At 40.4% G+C, this 19,017-nt stretch overlaps 3 protein-coding genes across 4 annotated transcripts; 1 reads left to right on the forward strand and 2 right to left on the reverse strand.

Annotated features, from left to right (window-relative positions):
- Positions 1-697: 697 nt before the first annotated feature.
- On the forward strand, positions 698-8,697 carry LOC102716470 (alpha-amylase 3, chloroplastic). The gene is made up of 13 exons (XM_015834251.2): positions 698-1,014; positions 1,109-1,242; positions 2,016-2,070; positions 2,246-2,365; positions 2,726-2,840; positions 3,085-3,413; positions 3,836-4,455; positions 5,164-5,353; positions 5,861-5,967; positions 6,714-6,963; positions 7,347-7,469; positions 7,856-8,023; positions 8,128-8,697. Exons 1-13 carry the CDS (start codon positions 763-765, stop codon positions 8,284-8,286), a joined length of 2,622 nt encoding a protein of 873 aa, XP_015689737.2. The 5' UTR covers positions 698-762; the 3' UTR covers positions 8,287-8,697.
- Positions 8,698-8,765: 68 nt separating this feature from the next.
- Positions 8,766-12,702, reverse strand: LOC102712029 (mitochondrial outer membrane protein porin 4-like). The gene is made up of 6 exons (XM_006644554.3): positions 12,450-12,702; positions 12,181-12,248; positions 10,248-10,376; positions 10,028-10,120; positions 9,721-9,929; positions 8,766-9,489 (listed from the first exon to the last, which is right to left on the reverse strand). Exons 1-6 carry the CDS (start codon positions 12,613-12,615, stop codon positions 9,183-9,185), a joined length of 972 nt encoding a protein of 323 aa, XP_006644617.1. The 5' UTR covers positions 12,616-12,702; the 3' UTR covers positions 8,766-9,182.
- Positions 12,703-14,062: 1,360 nt separating this feature from the next.
- Positions 14,063-17,143, reverse strand: LOC102716751 (probable auxin efflux carrier component 8). 2 transcript variants are annotated; one of them, XM_015839630.1, is made up of 6 exons: positions 16,631-17,143; positions 15,085-15,259; positions 14,905-14,990; positions 14,645-14,802; positions 14,475-14,551; positions 14,063-14,362 (listed from the first exon to the last, which is right to left on the reverse strand). In XM_015839630.1, exons 1-6 carry the CDS (start codon positions 17,136-17,138, stop codon positions 14,281-14,283), a joined length of 1,086 nt encoding a protein of 361 aa, XP_015695116.1. In that variant the 5' UTR covers positions 17,139-17,143; the 3' UTR covers positions 14,063-14,280. The 2 variants fall into 2 exon arrangements, with proteins under 2 accessions (XP_015695116.1, XP_015695107.1); XM_015839621.1 differs by having other exon boundaries at positions 15,085-15,262.
- Between the last annotated feature and the right edge of the window lie 1,874 nt (positions 17,144-19,017).

Here is a 19,017-nt window from a genome sequence, read left to right on the forward strand (position 1 = left end):
TCAGTTCACCTTGAGAAGGGGTTTGATTGCTACGTCGTGTTGATCTTCACCGGGGAGTACGACGATCGCTGTGGGCCATTTTCGCATTCGTCGTGGGGCTACACAAACTACACAAGCTAACCGCTCATTTAACCGGAGAAACGAGGAGACAGCGCCTCCCCAATCATTATTCGGGCAACGCCCGTGCAAACCCGCCTATTCAGGACGAGCCGGAGACATGTGGCCCCATGCTTCCATCCCCACGCTTCCGGGCGCGTCCTTTTTGTCTTAACCAAGCTTCCCCCGCGCCATTAATTAACTAATTACCTTTCCACCACCAATCGGGAGCCGCGTCCTCTTCGGGATCCCAAAATAGGTATTAACTTTTTACTGTCCCCGCTTCCCGATCCATCGCACGCTGCGTCACCGGCCTTGCCTGTCGTCGATGACGGGTGGGCCCGGGAAACAATCTAGCCGGCCGGCCTTTCCGCTTTCCTGCCACGTAAACCGACCCGTGGGATATCTCCCACTTTTCCTAGTCTTTTTTCTTTTCTTATTTTTATTTTGTACTCAACCCGTTGTGCTTTTCCCCTTCCTTCCCTTCCGTTTCGGCGTTACCCCCCTCCCCCATTTTTCTTCCGTTGCCTTCCCTCCTCCCCCCACAGCTCACGCTCCTTCACACACACACACACACACACACACACACACACGCAGCCACGCCCGCTCGCGCGCACACAGGGAGAGGGAGGGAGGGAGGGAGAGGGGAGGAGCTGGGTCGGCGGCATGGCGGTGGCGAGCTGGAGCATTCCGGCGATCCCGCGGGCGGGCCCGCCAGCGAGGGGTGTTCTGCTCGGCGGCGCCTTCCTGACGGCCGCGCGGCCGCTGGCGTGGCGGTGCCGAGCGACCGCACCTAGGAGAGTGGGGCTCGGCGGCGTTCTGGTGGCCCGCGCCGGTGCGGCGGAGACGCCGGTGGCTGGCTCCGGGGAGGCCGGGGTGCTGTTCTCCGAGAAGTTCCCCTTGCGCCGATCCCAAACTGTAACTTTGTTCCGCTCTGCTGTGTGATTTCTGCGGAAGCTATGCCTCGTGTTTTTTTTTCCTAACCGGTTGGGGATTGGTTTGTGGTGTTCAGGTGGAAGGGAAGGCGTGGGTGAGGGTCGATGCGGAACCGGATGGGGAAGGGAAGTGCAAGGTCGTGATCGGGTGCGATGTAGAAGGGAAGTGGGTGCTGCACTGGGGTGTATCCTACGACGGTGAGCATGGAAGGTACTTGCTGACTCTCTCTCTCTATATATATGTGCGTGTTTTGTGAGTACATCCTTCTGTTGATCACCCGCGGGGAGTTATCTGTGCATTCTTAAGAGCGCATGTTGGATCAAAAATGTGGTCAGACTGGCAGGTATGCTCAACTGGTAGGCTGCTTTCGATATCCATCTAACTTCAATTATCCAGGTTAAGCAACGGGGTAATAGCGAAATTATTGGCCATGTAAACAAATTCATTTTGAAGATTCTTACAAGATGTGCATCATTGTTTTGGGGGTACCCTTGTTTTTGTGCTACCCTTGGAAAATGCGCGCAAAAAGATAATTTTTATTGGCTGATAGGGGTAGTGTTGTAATCATGTTGGTAGGTTCTTATTCTGTTTTTCTTTTTATTTAGAATTTGGAACAGGACTGAACGTGAGCCAATTAGAGGTGGCATAAATCTACAAAATAGAAAGGATAAATTCATAAATATTGATTGCTGATCAGTGGTGTTATGTCTCCTCGGTTCCTTTAGAGTTGTTTGATATTCCAATCTTCTTTCCTTGTTTAAAGACACGATGGTTTTGCAAGGAATTTTTAGAATTATGATCCAGCGTATCTTTGTTTTGTATGTTTTCGAGCTTCAACGTACATACTTTTCCCGAAAAAAGGCAAAAAATTGTTAATTGTCGTCTTTCAGTTGTAACGGTTTCTGTCATGCCCTTCCTTCTTGGATGCAAAATAATAATAATGACCATTTTATCTTATCCCTTGTTATCTATATTATTTGCAGAGAATGGGACCAACCTCCTTCAGAAATGAGACCTCCTGGTTCAGTTCCCATTAAGGTTGTTCTAATCATCTGAAAAGAAAAGTTTAAGCACTCACCACTGCCATTGACATCCTAGGGACCACTAAATTTGTATTGATATCTCAGAGTGAAAAGCTCACTGCTTTCTTATTAGCCAATTTTTTTTTTCTCATTTGCTCTTCCCATTGCTGAACAATATTTCAAACTTTCAGGACTATGCAATTGAAACACCTTTAAATATTTCACACGATTCAGAAGGGAGGATGATTCATGACGTGCAAATCAAAATTGATAAGGGCACTCCAATTGGTGCTATCAATTTTGTTCTAAAGGTTCAAACTTTATGCTATTGTATGCTTTGCATTGCTGCCAGTTTCATTTTCTATTTTCTATGCATTTTGTACTTTGTATCGAAAGGCATATAAGTCTACGACTCGCCCATTCAATGCGTTAAAAATGCCGAAGGTGCCTAAAATAGAAAGTTGTGCTCTCATTTTTAGTTGTCTAAGAAAAGAATAAGATGTAACACCTACTGGTATTTCTGGATACTAAAGGATGGCTCATCTGAGCTATATTTTTTTTACATACCCATAGATTAGTTGAATTACATGCACTGCTCTTTCTTTTATTTATTATGTTTTTTTTCTTTCATCTTTCGATTTGAATGTCTCAGTTAACTACTGCTTTGCTAGGAAGAGGAAACAGGTGCTTGGTTTCAGCACAAGGGTCGGGATTTCAGAATACCTTTAATTGAGTCCTTTGGAGAAGATCTACTAGGAACAGAACAAGATATTGATGTCAGGCCAGGTTAGGAAGAATTTCAGTAACTATCATGTCTTGGATTATACTATATTAGTTTGGTATTCTGTTTGTTTGGTTGGTTGGCTCTTATGTTATATAAAAATGCATTTCCTCCATAAGGAATAAAATATCTTATTGAGGGTTGTAATCTTAATTATTTTGCAGGATATTTTAACATGAATTTTGAAATTTTGCTCTGTTTGCATCTTTGATTCCTCAGTTATCTAACACACTTTTTCTGATTTCTTAGGGGCTTTAGGTCACCTATCTAACCTTTTACAGAAACCTGAGGGACCTGTACCTGATGATAAAGGTTCAAGAGCCAAAGGCATTTCAGGGTGCTACGAGGAATACCCCATCATGAAAACAGTGTATGCTCAGAATTTTGTAACTGTTACTGTGAGGGAAAACAATGGAACAAATAAGCATACCGTGGAATTCGACACTGATATTCCTGGAGAAGTTATCATTCATTGGGGAGTTTGCAAAGACAATACTATGACATGGGAGATCCCCCCAGAACCACATCCACCTACAACAAAAATATTCCGACAGAAAGCTCTACAGACCTTGCTACAAGTAAGGACCTTGATCCCTTGATAGAGGCAAATAAATGACACTGGATTGTGTAAAGCTAAATAACTAGATGTTCTATATAAAAACTATGTTAAAGTGTTCTGAAAAAGTATAATTACTTTAGGCTTACTTCTGTTTTTACCATTCTCTAATTATATGAGTGCTAAAAAATAGGAAGGTTATATCATTTGCACTTCTTAAGCTGTGAACTATAATTTATTACTATGACAGTCTTATGTGGTGAATTCTAAAAGAATTCTCACTATAGAAAATTAGAAAAGGCACGTTTTTCAAGTAGTAGTAAAAAAAAGCCTCAATTGTTGCCATTTCATTTTTCAAGATGGTTTTTGTGTAATGATTCAATAGTTTCTGCTTTGTTAAATCAGTAAATTATCACACTTCACGCATCTTCTGTCATACTGCAGCAAAAAGCTGATGGAACAGGCAATTCTATATCATTCTTACTGGATGCAGAGTATTCTGGTCTGATTTTTGTGGTAAAACTCGATGAGTATACCTGGTTAAGAAATATGGAGAATGGATTCGATTTCTACATTCCTCTTACAAGAGCAGACACCCATGAGCCCCATAGCGCTGAGAAACATAAAGCTGATGATATGGCTTCACAACCTGATGGCTTAATCAGTGATATAAGGAATCTGGTGGTTGGTCTATCATCTAGAAGAGGTCAACGAGCGAAGAATAAAGTTCTGCAGGAAGATATTCTACAAGAAATTGAGAGGTTAGCGGCAGAAGCTTATAGCATTTTTAGGAGCCCCACTATCGATACTGTAGAGGAATCTGTTTATCTCGATGACTCGGAAATTGTGAAGCCAGCTTGTTCTGGTACTGGATCTGGGTTTGAAATATTGTGCCAAGGATTTAACTGGGAATCTCATAAGTCTGGAAAATGGTATGTTGAACTTGGCTCAAAGGCCAAGGAGTTGTCATCCATGGGCTTTACCATTATCTGGTCACCACCACCTACTGATTCTGTGTCGCCCGAAGGATACATGCCAAGGGATTTGTATAATCTAAATTCCAGGTACATCTCAGTGTGCATAATTATTTTGCAACTTTAATAACGTGTTTTCTGATAATTTATAATATTAGTAATATTGGTACTAGGCTGGAACTTGCACTATGGTATCTTAAAGAAAGGGGATGGAATAGTTGGTAAGTTAGATGTAGAGTTAGTAAATAAGTTAGAGCTAAGATGAAGTTCATATGCCATGTTCCAGCGCGTTGTATGTAAAGGCATGCTGTTTACATGAGTTGATTAAACAATGGATGATCTGTCTACCCTACCTCACGTTTCTTACTTCCTTGCCAAAGCTTCTTCCTTCCTGCTGTTTCCAAATCAATCTACTGCTATTTCTCCAATTCATAACTCATTTACCCTTCTAAAATCTAGCACACGACACTTGAGTTCTGAAGATTTTAGTGCTACACTCTCTAGTAGAAACAAAACCATGCACTATTCCTCTTCCATTAGCTTGTTTTTCCTTCTGTAGTCAACACTTAATATTTATATATGTCGCCTGAAGCTTCAATTGTACAGAAACTATCACCCATCCTAACTTGATTTTGACTAACCTCAGAAAGCTTCTTAGTTGTATTCCTTGCTACAAAAAGAAATGATCCTCAAAGTGGAAATTATGATATTTTGAAATATCTATGCCCTTAAACAGATAATATAAAACCATGATGTGATTTGATGCCGTTCATTGATGCGATTGCACCAATGTTTCAGATATGGAACAATGGAAGAGTTGAGAGAGGTTGTGAAAACTTTTCATGAAGCTGGTATGAAGGTTCTTGGTGATGCTGTCCTGAATCACAGGTGTGCTCAGTTTCAGAACAAAAATGGTGTCTGGAATATTTTTGGTGGGCGCCTTAACTGGGATGATCAAGCAGTTGTTGCAGATGATCCACATTTCCAGGTGAGGCCCTTTGCCTTCCCTTGCAAACTATTTAACCATAATTTTTTTGGAAATGTCATTCATGAAAGTTCATTATGTTAACTAAAATATCACCACCTGATGCTTGTTACTACCTCCAGTTAAAAAGAAGTACGCCTTTTTAAAACTTTTCAAAGTGCACTAAATTCTATCATCATACATCTGAAAAAAGTTACAGAAGTGTAACATTCTGAAAACATTTGTTATGACAATTAAATTACTTTTATATACTCAAACTTCAATGAATTCGCCTTTTGGATTTGCATACATATAGTATTGGAAGTAAACACAAATTACCATCTGCAAGAACAACATAGAAATTGACCTGAGTTACAAACTGGAAAAAGACATACCTTCAACAGTCATGAAAAATCACAAGGTTGTTTTTCATGATATTTTCCATTTTATTTTACTCCATACTTAACTATGCACTATGTGATGTTATGTTCTCCTTTTCTAAGTTGGGGGTAAAACTATATGTGCTTGTAGGGAAGAGGAAACAAGAGCAGTGGAGATAACTTCCATGCAGCCCCAAACATTGATCACTCACAAGAGTTTGTGAGGAATGATCTGAAGGAGTGGCTTTGTTGGATGAGGTCGGTTTATTGTTTTTCTTGGCTAAAACTACTCCTGTTGCTCATGCTTAACTATATGTACAATCCCCATGCAAATTGTTCTATGTTGCAGCATCTGCATACAACAAATTAAATAGATTCATCAACATACGTCCTTTTTGGATGTCATGTGCATCTGGGTGCTAGTTTCTTGCCTTATATCACATTCTTTTGAGAGCTAGATTTCCACATACTGTAGTTTGCTTTGCTCTTACCGCAATGGAATGAACACGATACAAAATCACATCAATATCACTAGATTCTTTTGCATGCTTTGAAAAAAGCTATGTTTAGCTCCTACAGCAGACAAGAATGGACAAATGTTGCACTTGAATATCTGCACATCCTCATGCGACCACCGTATATGTACATACTCTGGAACTGATTCTGTAGACTTGTTTTGAAAGTATATGATGTTTTGCCATGTAGCTTAGGGGTGATGGATTCTGTAACTTATGTGATTGTGTAGTGTTTGTATATAGGCAGGAAAAAAGATATAGTAGGAACCCCCCCCCCCCCCTCGTAAATACTGAAACTGTTTCTTGGAGAAGTAAACAATTTATTAGGGAGTATTGTTGTTTCCTTTCTTTGGGGATATTCCCATTACTCTGACATGTGGACAGTAGCTTACTTGCCCTAATGTGTGAATGGGATAAATTATATAGCAGTGTTCCTTAAAATGTTAGCATCACATGACTTTTTTGGTGCTGCTTCTGCTTGACTTGCAGAAAGGAAGTTGGATATGATGGATGGAGGCTTGATTTTGTTCGTGGATTTTGGGGTGGATACGTCAAAGATTACTTGGAAGCAAGTGAACCATATTTTGCAGTAGGAGAGTACTGGGACTCTCTCAGTTATACTTATGGTGAAATGGACTATAATCAAGATGCTCACAGGCAGAGAATAGTTGATTGGATTAATGCTACAAATGGAACTGCTGGTGCATTTGATGTTACCACTAAAGGAATACTTCACTCTGTGAGATATCTGCTTCATTTTCTTACCAAGTTTTCTAACAGTAAATATGAGTGATTTAGTAACTCTGGAATTAAGATGTATCGCCATCCTTTTGGTTTCTTCCATTTCTGATATGCATCATAAAGAATTAGGATGCATGACAACCATGTTGGGAATTAATTAATCTTGCATCTTTCACAGCATTCCTGCTCCATGGCAATAATCAAAAGCTCATAAATCTGTTGCAAAGTGGCTTTCTGATGGGAGTAAACTCTTCCATGATTTTAGTGGCCAGTTTTTCCTGCTTGTGAAGGATGCTATTGTTTCTGGAGTAGCATGCATAGGCTTCGTTTTTGTTTAACTTATATTTTCTGCATTTATGGAGTTCTCTTTATGTTATACAGGCACTGGAAAGGTCCGAGTATTGGCGCTTGTCTGATGAAAAAGGAAAACCCCCTGGAGTGTTAGGTTGGTGGCCTTCGCGTGCAGTCACATTTATAGAAAATCATGACACTGGTTCTACTCAGGTACATTACAAATCCTTATATATTCAAATAGGCTCTGCTCATGTACATTACTGTATTTTGGCACTATTCTGGCAAAGCGGGCATGCATTATTTTTGTTATATTTGCATATAAAGAACACAAACATACAATGATCTTCATGCCAGGTACCATGACAATTATTATGCATGTATTCTTAACAATGATCAGCTTGTTTGTGCTTTGTCCTTGTTTTTCTTAACAGTGCTTAATGTCCTGTTTTCAAACAATTAGATTTTGCTCAGTCCATCCTTGTATAACTCTTTCAATCCTGGAAGGCTTTATAGTTTTATGAATCCTTATCAAATTTTATTGGAGCTAAGCATGTTTTAACAAAATTGTTGCTAATGTTCTTTTGATATCTTTGTAGGGTCATTGGAGGTTCCCATTTGGTATGGAGTTGCAAGGATATGTTTACATCTTAACCCATCCAGGCACTCCTGCAGTCTTCTATGATCATATATTTTCGCACTTACATCCAGAGATCGCTAAATTAATTTCTATCAGACGTCGCCAAAAGATCCATTGTCGTAGCAAGGTAATACTTCCTACTGGACTGTGTGGTACCTCTCTTACCCTTCGTGCCGATCCCCACTCTGTTCGTGAAGTTTTCTAATGCTTGAATTTATATAAAATTTACAGATCAAGATACTGAAAGCAGAAGGCAACTTATATGCGGCAGAGATTGATGAGAGGGTGACAATGAAGATTGGCGGAGGACATTTTGAGCCAAGCGGCCCCATTAACTGGGTAGTTGCTGCTGAGGGACAGGATTACAAGGTCTGGGAAGTGCCTTTGTAAACTTGTCGCGCTGGTACTTGCACAACTTCTATTCTACTAGGCAGTAGACAACTATTTGGTATAGCTCACAGAAGGAAAACTGAATAGCATAAAGGTAGACATCAGCATCAGCATGGTTCTGCGGCGGACACTGCTCCTGGTGGCAAGAAAAAATGCCGACAGCAATGGCAGTGGAAGCGCTTGTCCTACCGAAAGGATTTCACCAATCAAGTGAAATTACATTGTACATTCGAACATTTGATCTACTCTGAATCGCGGTTATGACGTGAATTATTTTTCTGCAGGCAATTCGCCTGTTGATATATGATTGTTCTTTATGCATTTTTGCCGAGATACCTCCATCATGTTGGAGCTATGTAAGATGATACAGTATGCATTTGCGAATATAAATAAAGTGCATGCATTGGAGTATAATAAGTGTATGGCAGCTCCGTGCCTTCTGCAAATGGTAGCAACTTTTCATGCGGTGTGTCGGCGGAGCATCAAAGGGTGACATTCAAATTGCACCAGTTTTCACTGTACGAGAATAACTAAAACATGGAGCCGAGTAGCAGATAAGTGAAAGACATCGAACAATAGACAGGATGACAGTGACAAAATGGCGAAGTATGGATTGGACTGTCAACCATCAGAATCCCCGAATTCAGTTTTAACTTCTAAAACATGCTACGGGGAAACACTATACCACTAGTACTAGCGGAATACTCAGGATATAATGCAACCAGGCAAAGTTTCAGAGTAAAGATGCCACAGCATCAAAGCTGAACCAGGAGGTTAACCAGACTATCTTCACAAGACATCAGGAGCTGCTGATACGGGACAATACCATCCTACTACTAAAACAAGGGATCGGCGATTCGGCGTAATCGAATCATCGCCATCATCATCAGGGTACATCAGGGCTTGAGAGCCACCGCCAGCCCGACCTCGGGGGCCTTGTTGATCGCGTTGGTGTCGACCTGGGTGGAGAGCGTGAAGGAAGTCTTGGGCCTCCACTCGTGCTTAATGAGGGCGCCGATCATGCCGCGGCTGCTGTAGCGGATCTTCACAGTGGTGAGAGGGTCCAAGGCGTGCAGCGCCCCGATGGCGAAGGAGTTCTTCTTCCTCGAGAAGCTGTGGGTCAGCTCCCCTCCAACAGCCGAACCTGACTCTTCGTTCACCAATTGGTAGTAGGACGCAGCGAGGCTTTCCCCTTTGTTGATACTGAAAATGGGAAACTTACACCATTCAGACCAAAATCCATGGATTCGACGCATGGGTAACAAAGCAATGCATCATCAGAGAAAGTTTGATTCGATTAGAAGTTTGTGAGAATTAGATTAGTAGGAATGTAATCCTCAAGCTAGCAAACAGGTACACATTGGAAGCATTGCAGACATGCTTCGCAAATTGCAAGCAGTTAACAGTGTGCATATGTTCGGAGAAAACACATACAGCATCAGAGCAGCAGCAAGATCTGGAGTGGTGAATTTAAGGCCAGCATTGTACTCGGTGAAGTCCTCAGTAGAAGAATCAAATGCAACATCAGCACCGACGGCGACAGTTTTGTTGCCGAACACACAAGAAAGGTTAACCAAAGGCTTTGAGTTCAGGCCAACGCCGAGACTGATACCAGCGTAATCATCCAGGTACTGGAGTTCAACCTGCGAACACAAGGTAGAGAATCAAACAGTTAGTCAATCTGAACTCTAAAAGATCCAACCAGTCATCTAACCTGTCTAGCAAAGACAAAGATGCATACCTTCCCAGCTGTCTGCTGGTATGGAATAGGAAATGATATGATCTTCTTCAAGCCTGGTATAGGAAGACGTTCAGTTGTGATTGTAGTAAACATCTGGAAAAAGATAAACAGCAATCACCAGTAGGTAAGCTGCTAAAAAATTTCTAATTCATCACCAGCAACTTCAACCAGGAACTATGATCAGATAAAATTTGACAGGAATTTTCAAGGAGAAACTTGCCTTATTTCTCGGAAAAATTCGAGAATCTAAAGTAGCTTCCACATCCACTGTAACATTATTGTTCTTCAGCTGGGTCTGGATCTTGCTAAAGATAGCTTTATGTTTCCTTGTGCTTGCAGTAGTGATTGCCTACAGACAGAATTAAAGAATTCAAGGATTAAAATCATATTTGTGTTATCAGCATATAACCAAAAGCTCCAGAGAACAAAGATAACAGAGAAAGTACAACTTAATTGCTAAGCCAGTATATTATCACTTATCAGTATATTTGTACTACAAGATGCTGGACTACTGGAGGGAAAGAGATTACTGCATGCAATGTCATAAACTACTCCAGAATGTAGCACCTCTCGGTAATAACAGTTCGTTTTCTCCAACTCAATTCAATTTGACCAAGCTAGCATCAATAGTATTATACACATTCTAAATCAGTTCATGCACAAATGATTGCATGCCAACCCCCAAACTGCAACCATCCTGCCAACATCCGATTCTCAATTCGTACCCCATACACATTTTAATTCTAACACTGTAATAAACAGAACAGACATGTGCACGCATCATCATCACCATCACCATCAATCCATCATCTGCAGAAGGAAAGATCAACAAAACAGACCAAGTCAAACCGTACAAAATCATCACTGCAAACCTCTGACTAAAACCCAAAGGCTAATAGCAAGAAAATTCGCAGCACAATTTAAGAACTACTACCTCTGGCCGAAATATTTGAAGCCGTTGACTTTTTTATACACGTTTGACTATTTGTATTATTCAAAAAAATTACATAATTATTAATTATTTTTATATTATTTTATTTATTGTTAAGTATACTTTTATGTATATCTATAGCTTTACATATTTGATAAATTTTTTTGAATAAGACGAGTAGTCAAACATATATAAAAAAGTTAACTGCGTCAAATATTTTAGGATGGAGAGATTACAAAAATTAGTAAATTCGAACAGAAAAAACCCACTAACTGGCAATAGAAAAGAAGCATCTTACTCCCTCCGTTCCAAAATAAACCAATTTTTCACTTTTTATCTACAATTTTTGACTCTTCGTCTTATTCAAATTTTTTTATGATTGATATTTTTGTTTTTATTAGATGATAAATCATGAATAGTACTTGACCTGTGACTAATTTTTTTTCTAGTTTCCTGAAAATTCTTCAAATAAGATGGATGATCAAATGTTTAGACACGTAAATCAGAGAATTGACTTTTTTGGGACTGAGGGAGTACTTTTTTGGTACAGATGGAGTACGTAACAAACTGAAACCTGACAGATTGATCACCCATCAATCGACCAGAAAAACCCAACCGACTCTTCGACCGAAACCTGACAGATTAACATCAAATCTTCGATCGAACAGAAAAAAAACAATCGAATCTTCGATCACGAACCTAAACTTTACAGATTGAGCAGCCATCGATCGAACAGAAAAAAAACCAATCGATTCGTCGATCACCGTCATCCAACACACGCCAGAGAAAAATAAAGGGTAAAATGCACTTTCCATTCACCTCTTCTTCCGGGGAAGAGTAAATCTCCCGCCGGTTCTTAAAACCAACTCAAAATCAAACCAGAACTCAGTAAACCCGCAGGTCAATTCCACAAACACACTGGCCCCAATCCGCCACACAGATAAGCTCGGACCACACGAGACACGTAGCCAACACAACACCAACGCCCTCGGACCATACGAGACCCGTAGGTCGTGGCCAAGGCCAACAGGCCAACACAACACCAACACCTCGGATCATATCGAGGCCCGTAACCATCACAATTCCAACACTACACTTCACGCAACCCCATACAGATCCTACTCAAACCATTCCAAACCACAACAACAATAACGACCCAAGCAAGCTAGCCAATATGTCCACAAGAAACCACTAAAAGCGGCCGGGAATTGGTAGTACTCACGAGTCCATTTTTGGAGCAGGTGGTCAGGGAAAACTTCTGGCCCGTGCTGAAGTCCTTGTACAGAAGATCTGCGAAATACACCAGGAATAGCATATTAGCAGCAGAAATCAGCAACCAATCCCATAGAAAATTCTGAAACCAGCAACCGTCATCACCAAAAACACCCCCTCAATAACCAACCAAAGAGAACCAAAGAGAATGGAACCCCCACAAATCCCTCCAAATAACCATCCAAAGAGAATCAACGAGGATGGAGAGTGCGTGCAGACCTTTGGCCTTCCTGTCGATCTCGGAGAAGAGGCCGGGACCCGTGGCCGCAACGGTAGGAGTGTCCTTCTTGCTGACCTCGGAGTCGAGGCCGGGAGCATTACCCTCCGGGGGAATGCCAGTCACGGAGTAGAGGCCGACAACCTCGAACTCCTCAGTCTCCTCCATTGACGGCGGAACGCTTCTGCTCGAGGACCAGGCGGCGCGAGGAGCGAGGAGAAACGCGGGTGGGGTGCGGTGGTAGCGTGGGTTTTGGGGTGGTGGGGGAGAAGAAGAAGGGGGAGGAAGCGCCTATTTATAACGGCGGTGGTTGTGGGATGGACGGCCCAGATCTCTCTCGGCGTGGTGGTGAGGAGGCGCGAGAAATTTAAGTTTTGCTACTCTTACGAGCGGTCAAAACAGATTTGTCACTCGCGGCATGTGGGTTTTCATGAGTCTATGACAGATGAGTTTAATGACAAATCTGTTATGAAAATTTATAAGAGTGGCAAAAAGTTAAAAGCCCCGATAGACGTTGGATGTGAGATGGACAGTCTAGATCTGTAGCGGCGTGACCTGCGTTGCCATCCTCTTTTTCTTCGAGAGCAAGGCGGGTGACGTGGCTCTCTGTTTTCTCGGGGAATGGGTTGGTAAAATGGCGGGTGACGTGGCTCTCTGTTTTCTCGGGGAATGGGTTGGTAAAATGGACACTCCAGGTACTACTTCGAGTTTGTCCATATCCTGGACTTTCGGCTCTCGTATTTTTTTCTTGCATGATTTAAACTTTTAACTTTAATTTAAAAATTATTTTCAACAAAGTTTATATTCTACCTTTGAAAATTTATATATATAAGTTTTATTTATAAATTAATTTTCATTTGCAGATATAATATTTGACTTTTTTATTGGTGATGACCGAATAATTTGCCTATTTTAAAATATAGGGTCTATTGGATTTTGCTAGGATAAAATTTTTGACCAAATATTATTTCATTATAATATAATTTTTATAATACGAAATTATACTATTATCCATATTCAAAAGTATTCACTTATATTATACTTTTGTGTTACCAAACAAAATACGAACTGTGATTTAAAATACGTGTCCAGAACTGTAGGCCAAACGTGCCCATTTTGGATTTGCACCTTAATTTAGTTATTCGAGCGGAGAAATTGGGCTTTTGCTTCACCTACTGGCTATTGGCTTCTGATATTTCATATTTCCAACCAGTACTACAAAATGTCGAGGAATGTAATTATCTGTTCAACGCTGCCGCGCTGCCGGTGAAGCGAGTTGTTGTTCTACACAACGAGTTGAAAGGGAGTGGTATGTGAACCCCATTTGCAAACGAGGAGGCCAAGAACGCGTTGATACGCAGGGAGCTCCTGGCTGCTGTATGGCATTTGCATCAAGCCGAGCCGTCTATCTGCTCTTCGTCTGTGGCGTTGGGCAGCTCAGGCCTCTGGCCACTGGCCACGCCTGCAAGGTGTTCGGCAGAATGCCCCACAGGATGCTAGCTCCTCAACCTCAAGGGTGGGTGCTGTAGGATGGAAATGGAGCCTGAGAGGAAGGAACGGAGCATACCGCGTTGCCTGGGAGACCAAATGTGAGTTTTCTCAACATGCACTGTTCAGTAAGAATTGTTTATAGTTGAAATCGTAAGAGAAATGTCCGATCACTGTTCACTTGATACAGATCAGATATCATTAGCACCGTTCTCCACAAACCCAAGGGCACATATGTCTGCAGTCTAGCAAAATATATTCACTCACAACTGAATTTATTCTCTACAGTAAGCCATCATTGTTTTCTCAAATGGATATAATCAGGCTAGCTCCTCCAGCAAATAATTATAGAGTAGAATCTGCAATGATCATTGCGAAGTAGTAAGCCAGTGCCACAGGAACTGCAACCATCATGCCAACAATTATCCTGCCACAAGAGATATCGATGTGAAGTGTCGGTTAATGTTTCCACCACGAGCTGCTTCTTCGTCATACATATAAGCGCAGCAGAATCATGTCATGGTAGGGTATTTACTTACGCAGTGCTCAGAATATCTGCATGAACATTATACTCCTTGGCGAACACAAATGGAACTATTCCTTGAGGTAGAGCTGCCTGTGTATGATCTTGATAGGTCAGTCGTAATTTCTGTTGTTGAATTGTCCACAGTTACAAATTGGTCACCCAAAAGAAAGAACTAGAATATACCTGTACAATGGCTATCTTCAGCAATGCACCACGCATTCCGGTAGCATAAGAAGAGATACCCATTAGGGCTGGTCCTAGAAAGAACCTTATGGCTAATGATAGTAGCATCTTTTTAGCACCACAGGCTATAATTTTAGTTTGTAGAGCAGTGAAAAGGCCTGCGGTTAGAAGTATTTAGAGATTAGAAGTTACAATAACATAATTGGTTTTCACGCGGTTATCTGCATATGTGATTTAGCTTTGATCAACGTAATTCGCACCTAGGCTGAACATTGCCATTCCAAGCCCTCCATCCGAGAGTATTCTTATGGAGTTTATGACAATCAACGGTAACTCTATGTGCCACCTGCAGGATATGTAATGCAGTTGTATTAGTCAGTAGCTGCTGCATTTCTACTTGAAACCCAAATTGACTCATATGAACTCATCTTCATACGGACCTGAAGCTGATCAGTGCCCAAATTATACCTATCAGGCATGCATATATGTTGGGATTCATCACTAGCTTCTTACCAACCACCAACATAAAGCGAAAGGCACAAGAACATCTTGCTGATATACCTTTTGCCTGAACTTCTTCGAATCTTTGCTGTGTAGGTCCTCTAGAAGTTGATTCTGCTTTAATTTCGAAACATGCATGGGATAAAAACTGTCGAACTTATTCAACAAATAATATAAAGTTAAAGTATCGGAAGATAAGTTAAGTTGCTTGACCGAGAGGCGCATTTGTACAAAAGTTCAAAACAGACATCAATCCTGGCACAATTCGAGAAAGTTCTTGTATAATCTTTCAGAGAAATCTATTTCCTACAATGTCAGCTGAGGCCTTGTTTAGATCCTTAAAATTTTTTGGTATAAATATCACATCGAATCTTTAAATACCTAAATAGATCATTAAACATTGATAAAACGAAAAACTAATTGCATAATTATGGAATAAATCACGAGACGAATCTTTTGAGCCTAATTAAGCCATCATTACCCATAAGTGCTATAGTAACCTACATATGCAAATGATGGCTTAATTAGACTTAAAAGATTCGTCTCGCGATTTATTCCATAACTGTACAATTAGTTTTTCGTTCCATCTATGTTTAACGCTCTATTTAGGTATCTAAATATTCGATGTGATGTTTATGCCAAAAAATTTTGGGATCTAAACAAGGCCTGATTACCACGCCCTCCACTTTTTTTATTTGATACTGTTGACTTTTGGGTCTAGGTTTAACCATTTGTCTTATTAACAAAATTGATATAATTATTAACTATTTTATTATGATTTTATTTATTACTAAAGGCACTTTACGCATAACTTATACTTTTGCATATTTGCACAAAATTTTTGAACAAGATGAATGGTCAAACGTAGATATAAAATTCAACAGTGTCAAATAAAAATTGGATGGAGTATAAAAAAGTGAAGTAATTTCTCCATATAATTCGTTGTACATACACCTTTAAAATACTACAGGAGGTTTCAGAACAGGCTAGTCTCCGTGCAGTATCACATTTTGGTTTTACTAGAGGTTAAAATAAAAGCGATGCAAGAAGAACAGTATGCCACTTCACTAGTTTTTTTTTTTTCAGTAGATGGAGGATGTTAGTTATGTTCTCTGCTCTTAGTGTATTCACAATTCACAGTAATATGATTGCATGATACGGCATCTGTAGGATCAGTTTGTGACACCATTATAGAGTGTGTATTTGCTTCCATTTGGCACTCAACAACACTAATTTGAGTAGCTAACTGGCCAACTATTTGTGAAGGTTAGCATAGGCACATAAAAAGAAAGGAATATCAGAAATACAGTTGTTACTCGGAATGATGCTCAAGTACTAGCTCATTACTTGGACTATTTGTTTCGAATCTGAGCCATGATATCTTGATTTTTATTGTTAAATAAACATGCAAATGTGTTTAAGTCACGGTGTTTAGAGGCAGCTTCAAACTTCACCTTTATAGACTCGGTCAGTTCAGGTTCATACCTGTAGTTTCAGATGATGTGGTGGAAGCCATTCCTTTAGCAGCCCGAAGTTCAAAGACAAATACAAGAAGTGTGTACCAAATTAGGCTCTGGAGGACTACTATCTGACTTAGCAGCTTGACAGCTTGCTCACCATACATTCCTCTCAGCAAGGGGATGCCAACAATCAGTGTATTGGGAAGTGTTGATAAAGAAAAACCTGTAATCAGCCAATCAAACTTCTCTGCACAGCATGCTTTTGAGATGGCTGCAAATCCCAGCAAGGCAAGCGACTTTTGTAGGATATCCGAGTATATGAGCTTGATATTCATGTCATAAGGATTAGTTGCGGAAATGACCTGAAAAGAGAGCAGAGGAATAGAAAACTTCGCCACAAATTTGTTGATCCCAGAGCACTGCTCTGGGGTGAATAGCTTCCACCATTTTATGGATATGTAGGCTAGTATCATAGCTACATATAGTGGCAGTGTCGCTTCAAGAACGAGGTAGATGTCTATCCAGGACACCATATTAATGGACGAACCTGAAGAACACTCCAAATCTCCTGCCCAACTGGGATCTGGAAAGTTTTGAGCGCACTGTAGCTGTCTTATATAGACCACAGACATAATCCAGGTCTTGTTCAAACTTTTCCATGCAGGTTTTAGCTTTAGCAGTCTTTGGAATTGTCCAAACTGCCCATGCTGGATACATGGCATTTCATTGACTATTCCTATTTACTGAACATTTTATCCTATGTGTGCAATCAAGACACCAATTTTAGTGAATGATGATAAGTTGATAACCACCTGACCATATTTATGTGGAATTCTAAAGAAGTAATAGATTGTTTGGACTAAATCCTGATTCATCCTTTCCAACCTGCCAAAAATCCCTTGATGCTTTTTTATCTTATTATAATATTAGTTAAAACCCAGTTCAGAATATTTTGGAAGTGTGTGAAGTTTTAATGTTCTTCTCTTTATCCTGTTGACTCAGTGGGCCTCTAGCCTTATACATTTTGTAATATTAATGCCCTGGCCAACAAGTCTGATGTATTTTTAATGAAGCTTTTGATCTTTGTAGTGGTCTTGTGCTAGAGCTTGCATAAAAGAGGCTCTCCGAAGTTTTATACTCTTTAAGATTTTTTTCAGGCAAACAAACTGTGTTGAGACATTTCAGCAGAATTATATGTTGCATTGGCTATCTGAACTGACATATCACTGCCAAAGATGTATTGATGAAGTGCGAAATTGGACCCTTTTTAATGGACTGTGTTTCTCTTCTACAGCCAGTTTGTTCCCCGTGATTTGTCAGTAGGGGACATTATGGATCATTTTAAGCAGTAGAATGACCAAAGCATGTGTCCTAATAGTTTGAAGGCAGAATAGCATTTCTTTTCTCTTCTTTTCTTGTTTCTGGTCAGCAGAACAAGACTTCGGGAAAAAAAAATTGCGTGACAATTCCAGCAAATGACACAGAAGCTTTGACATAGCTTGTCGGTTTGGTGTTTTACTGATTATCAGCGTTAAATTTTAGTGGTCTTCACTTGACCATGAACTTACTTGAGTTTCTGTATTACAGAAGTTGATATTTAAGTCATTCTGCACTTGTTTCCAGACTTTATGGTCTCGTTACGTTTCTGTTTAAACCCTGTTTAAACTGTAATATTTCAAGCTAAAGTACTTAGTTTTTGCTTGTACTGATCTTATATAGTACAATATATATGTTTTTACAGATCCTTGCAATTTCGATAAATTACCGTTTGAGTGCAAATGATGGGATCATTACTTTGAAAGTATGCTGCTCAAAAGATAACTGTGTTGTTTGTTGTCCTTCCAGGTTTACTGTCATTTTCGCGGGGAGAAAAAAACTTTGTCCAGGTTCCTGCAATGTGCCAGTCCTACAAAGCTGATAGGTCGAAGGCAAGAATAAAGAAGTTAATTGTGGAAGAAGCAACCAAGAGATATACATTTACAGTTCACCAGATTTTCCATGTTTCTCCAAATATGGCAAAAGACTGGAATGAGTGCTTCGGTGAAACTTGCTTTGCGGCCATTGCATTTTCCCCATAAATAGAAACATTGCATCTTCTTTGCTCAAGGCTTTTGCATTTACCGCTTCTCTTTATGCTCTTCATCAATCATCAACTATTCTCTCCGAAGAATTCGTGGCTGCCAATCCTTGCAAGCTAGCAGGTGCCGTTTATCGCTAGTCTTTGACTGCAAAGTTCTCCAGGTTTGCGTCTTTTATCTTTACCACCGCCCATCTTATTCCTTCATTGCATGGATCAAACTCAAGTCTTCGGCTAAGAGCTAAGATGCTCGTCGAAGGGGTTCTCTTCAAAAGGATTCTTGAACAGAGGAAGTAGTTACTAGTGCTAGATTAATCCGACAGCAAAACATCTGT

Source organism: Oryza brachyantha, chromosome 1 (genome assembly GCF_000231095.2).
Source record: "Oryza brachyantha chromosome 1, ObraRS2, whole genome shotgun sequence".
Classification (NCBI taxonomy): Eukaryota; Viridiplantae; Streptophyta; class Magnoliopsida; order Poales; family Poaceae; genus Oryza; species Oryza brachyantha.

Bases quoted from the DNA above. Each gene is read 5' to 3' on its own strand.
- LOC102716751 (XM_015839621.1), bottom strand. From the start codon at position 17,138: ATGGTGTCCTGGATAGACATCTACCTCGTTCTTGAAGCGACACTGCCA. The intron at 14,991-15,084 runs GTCCGTATGAAG...CATATCCTGCAG, and splicing joins TGGGCACTGATCAGCTTCAG to GTGGCACATAGAGTTACCGT. The intron at 14,803-14,904 runs GTGCGAATTACG...TTCTAACCGCAG, and splicing joins AATGGCAATGTTCAGCCTAG to GCCTTTTCACTGCTCTACAA.
- LOC102712029 (XM_006644554.3), bottom strand. From the start codon at position 12,615: ATGGAGGAGACTGAGGAGTTCGAGGTTGTCGGCCTCTACTCCGTGACT. The intron at 9,930-10,027 runs GTATGCATCTTT...TTGTGTTCGCAG, and splicing joins ACCAGCAGACAGCTGGGAAG to GTTGAACTCCAGTACCTGGA. The intron at 9,490-9,720 runs GTATGTGTTTTC...TCCCATTTTCAG, and splicing joins CTTGCTGCTGCTCTGATGCT to TATCAACAAAGGGGAAAGCC.
- LOC102716470 (XM_015834251.2), top strand. From the start codon at position 763: ATGGCGGTGGCGAGCTGGAGCATTCCGGCGATCCCGCGGGCGGGCCCG. The intron at 3,414-3,835 runs GTAAGGACCTTG...GTCATACTGCAG, and splicing joins CTCTACAGACCTTGCTACAA to CAAAAAGCTGATGGAACAGG. The intron at 4,456-5,163 runs GTACATCTCAGT...CCAATGTTTCAG, and splicing joins TTGTATAATCTAAATTCCAG to ATATGGAACAATGGAAGAGT.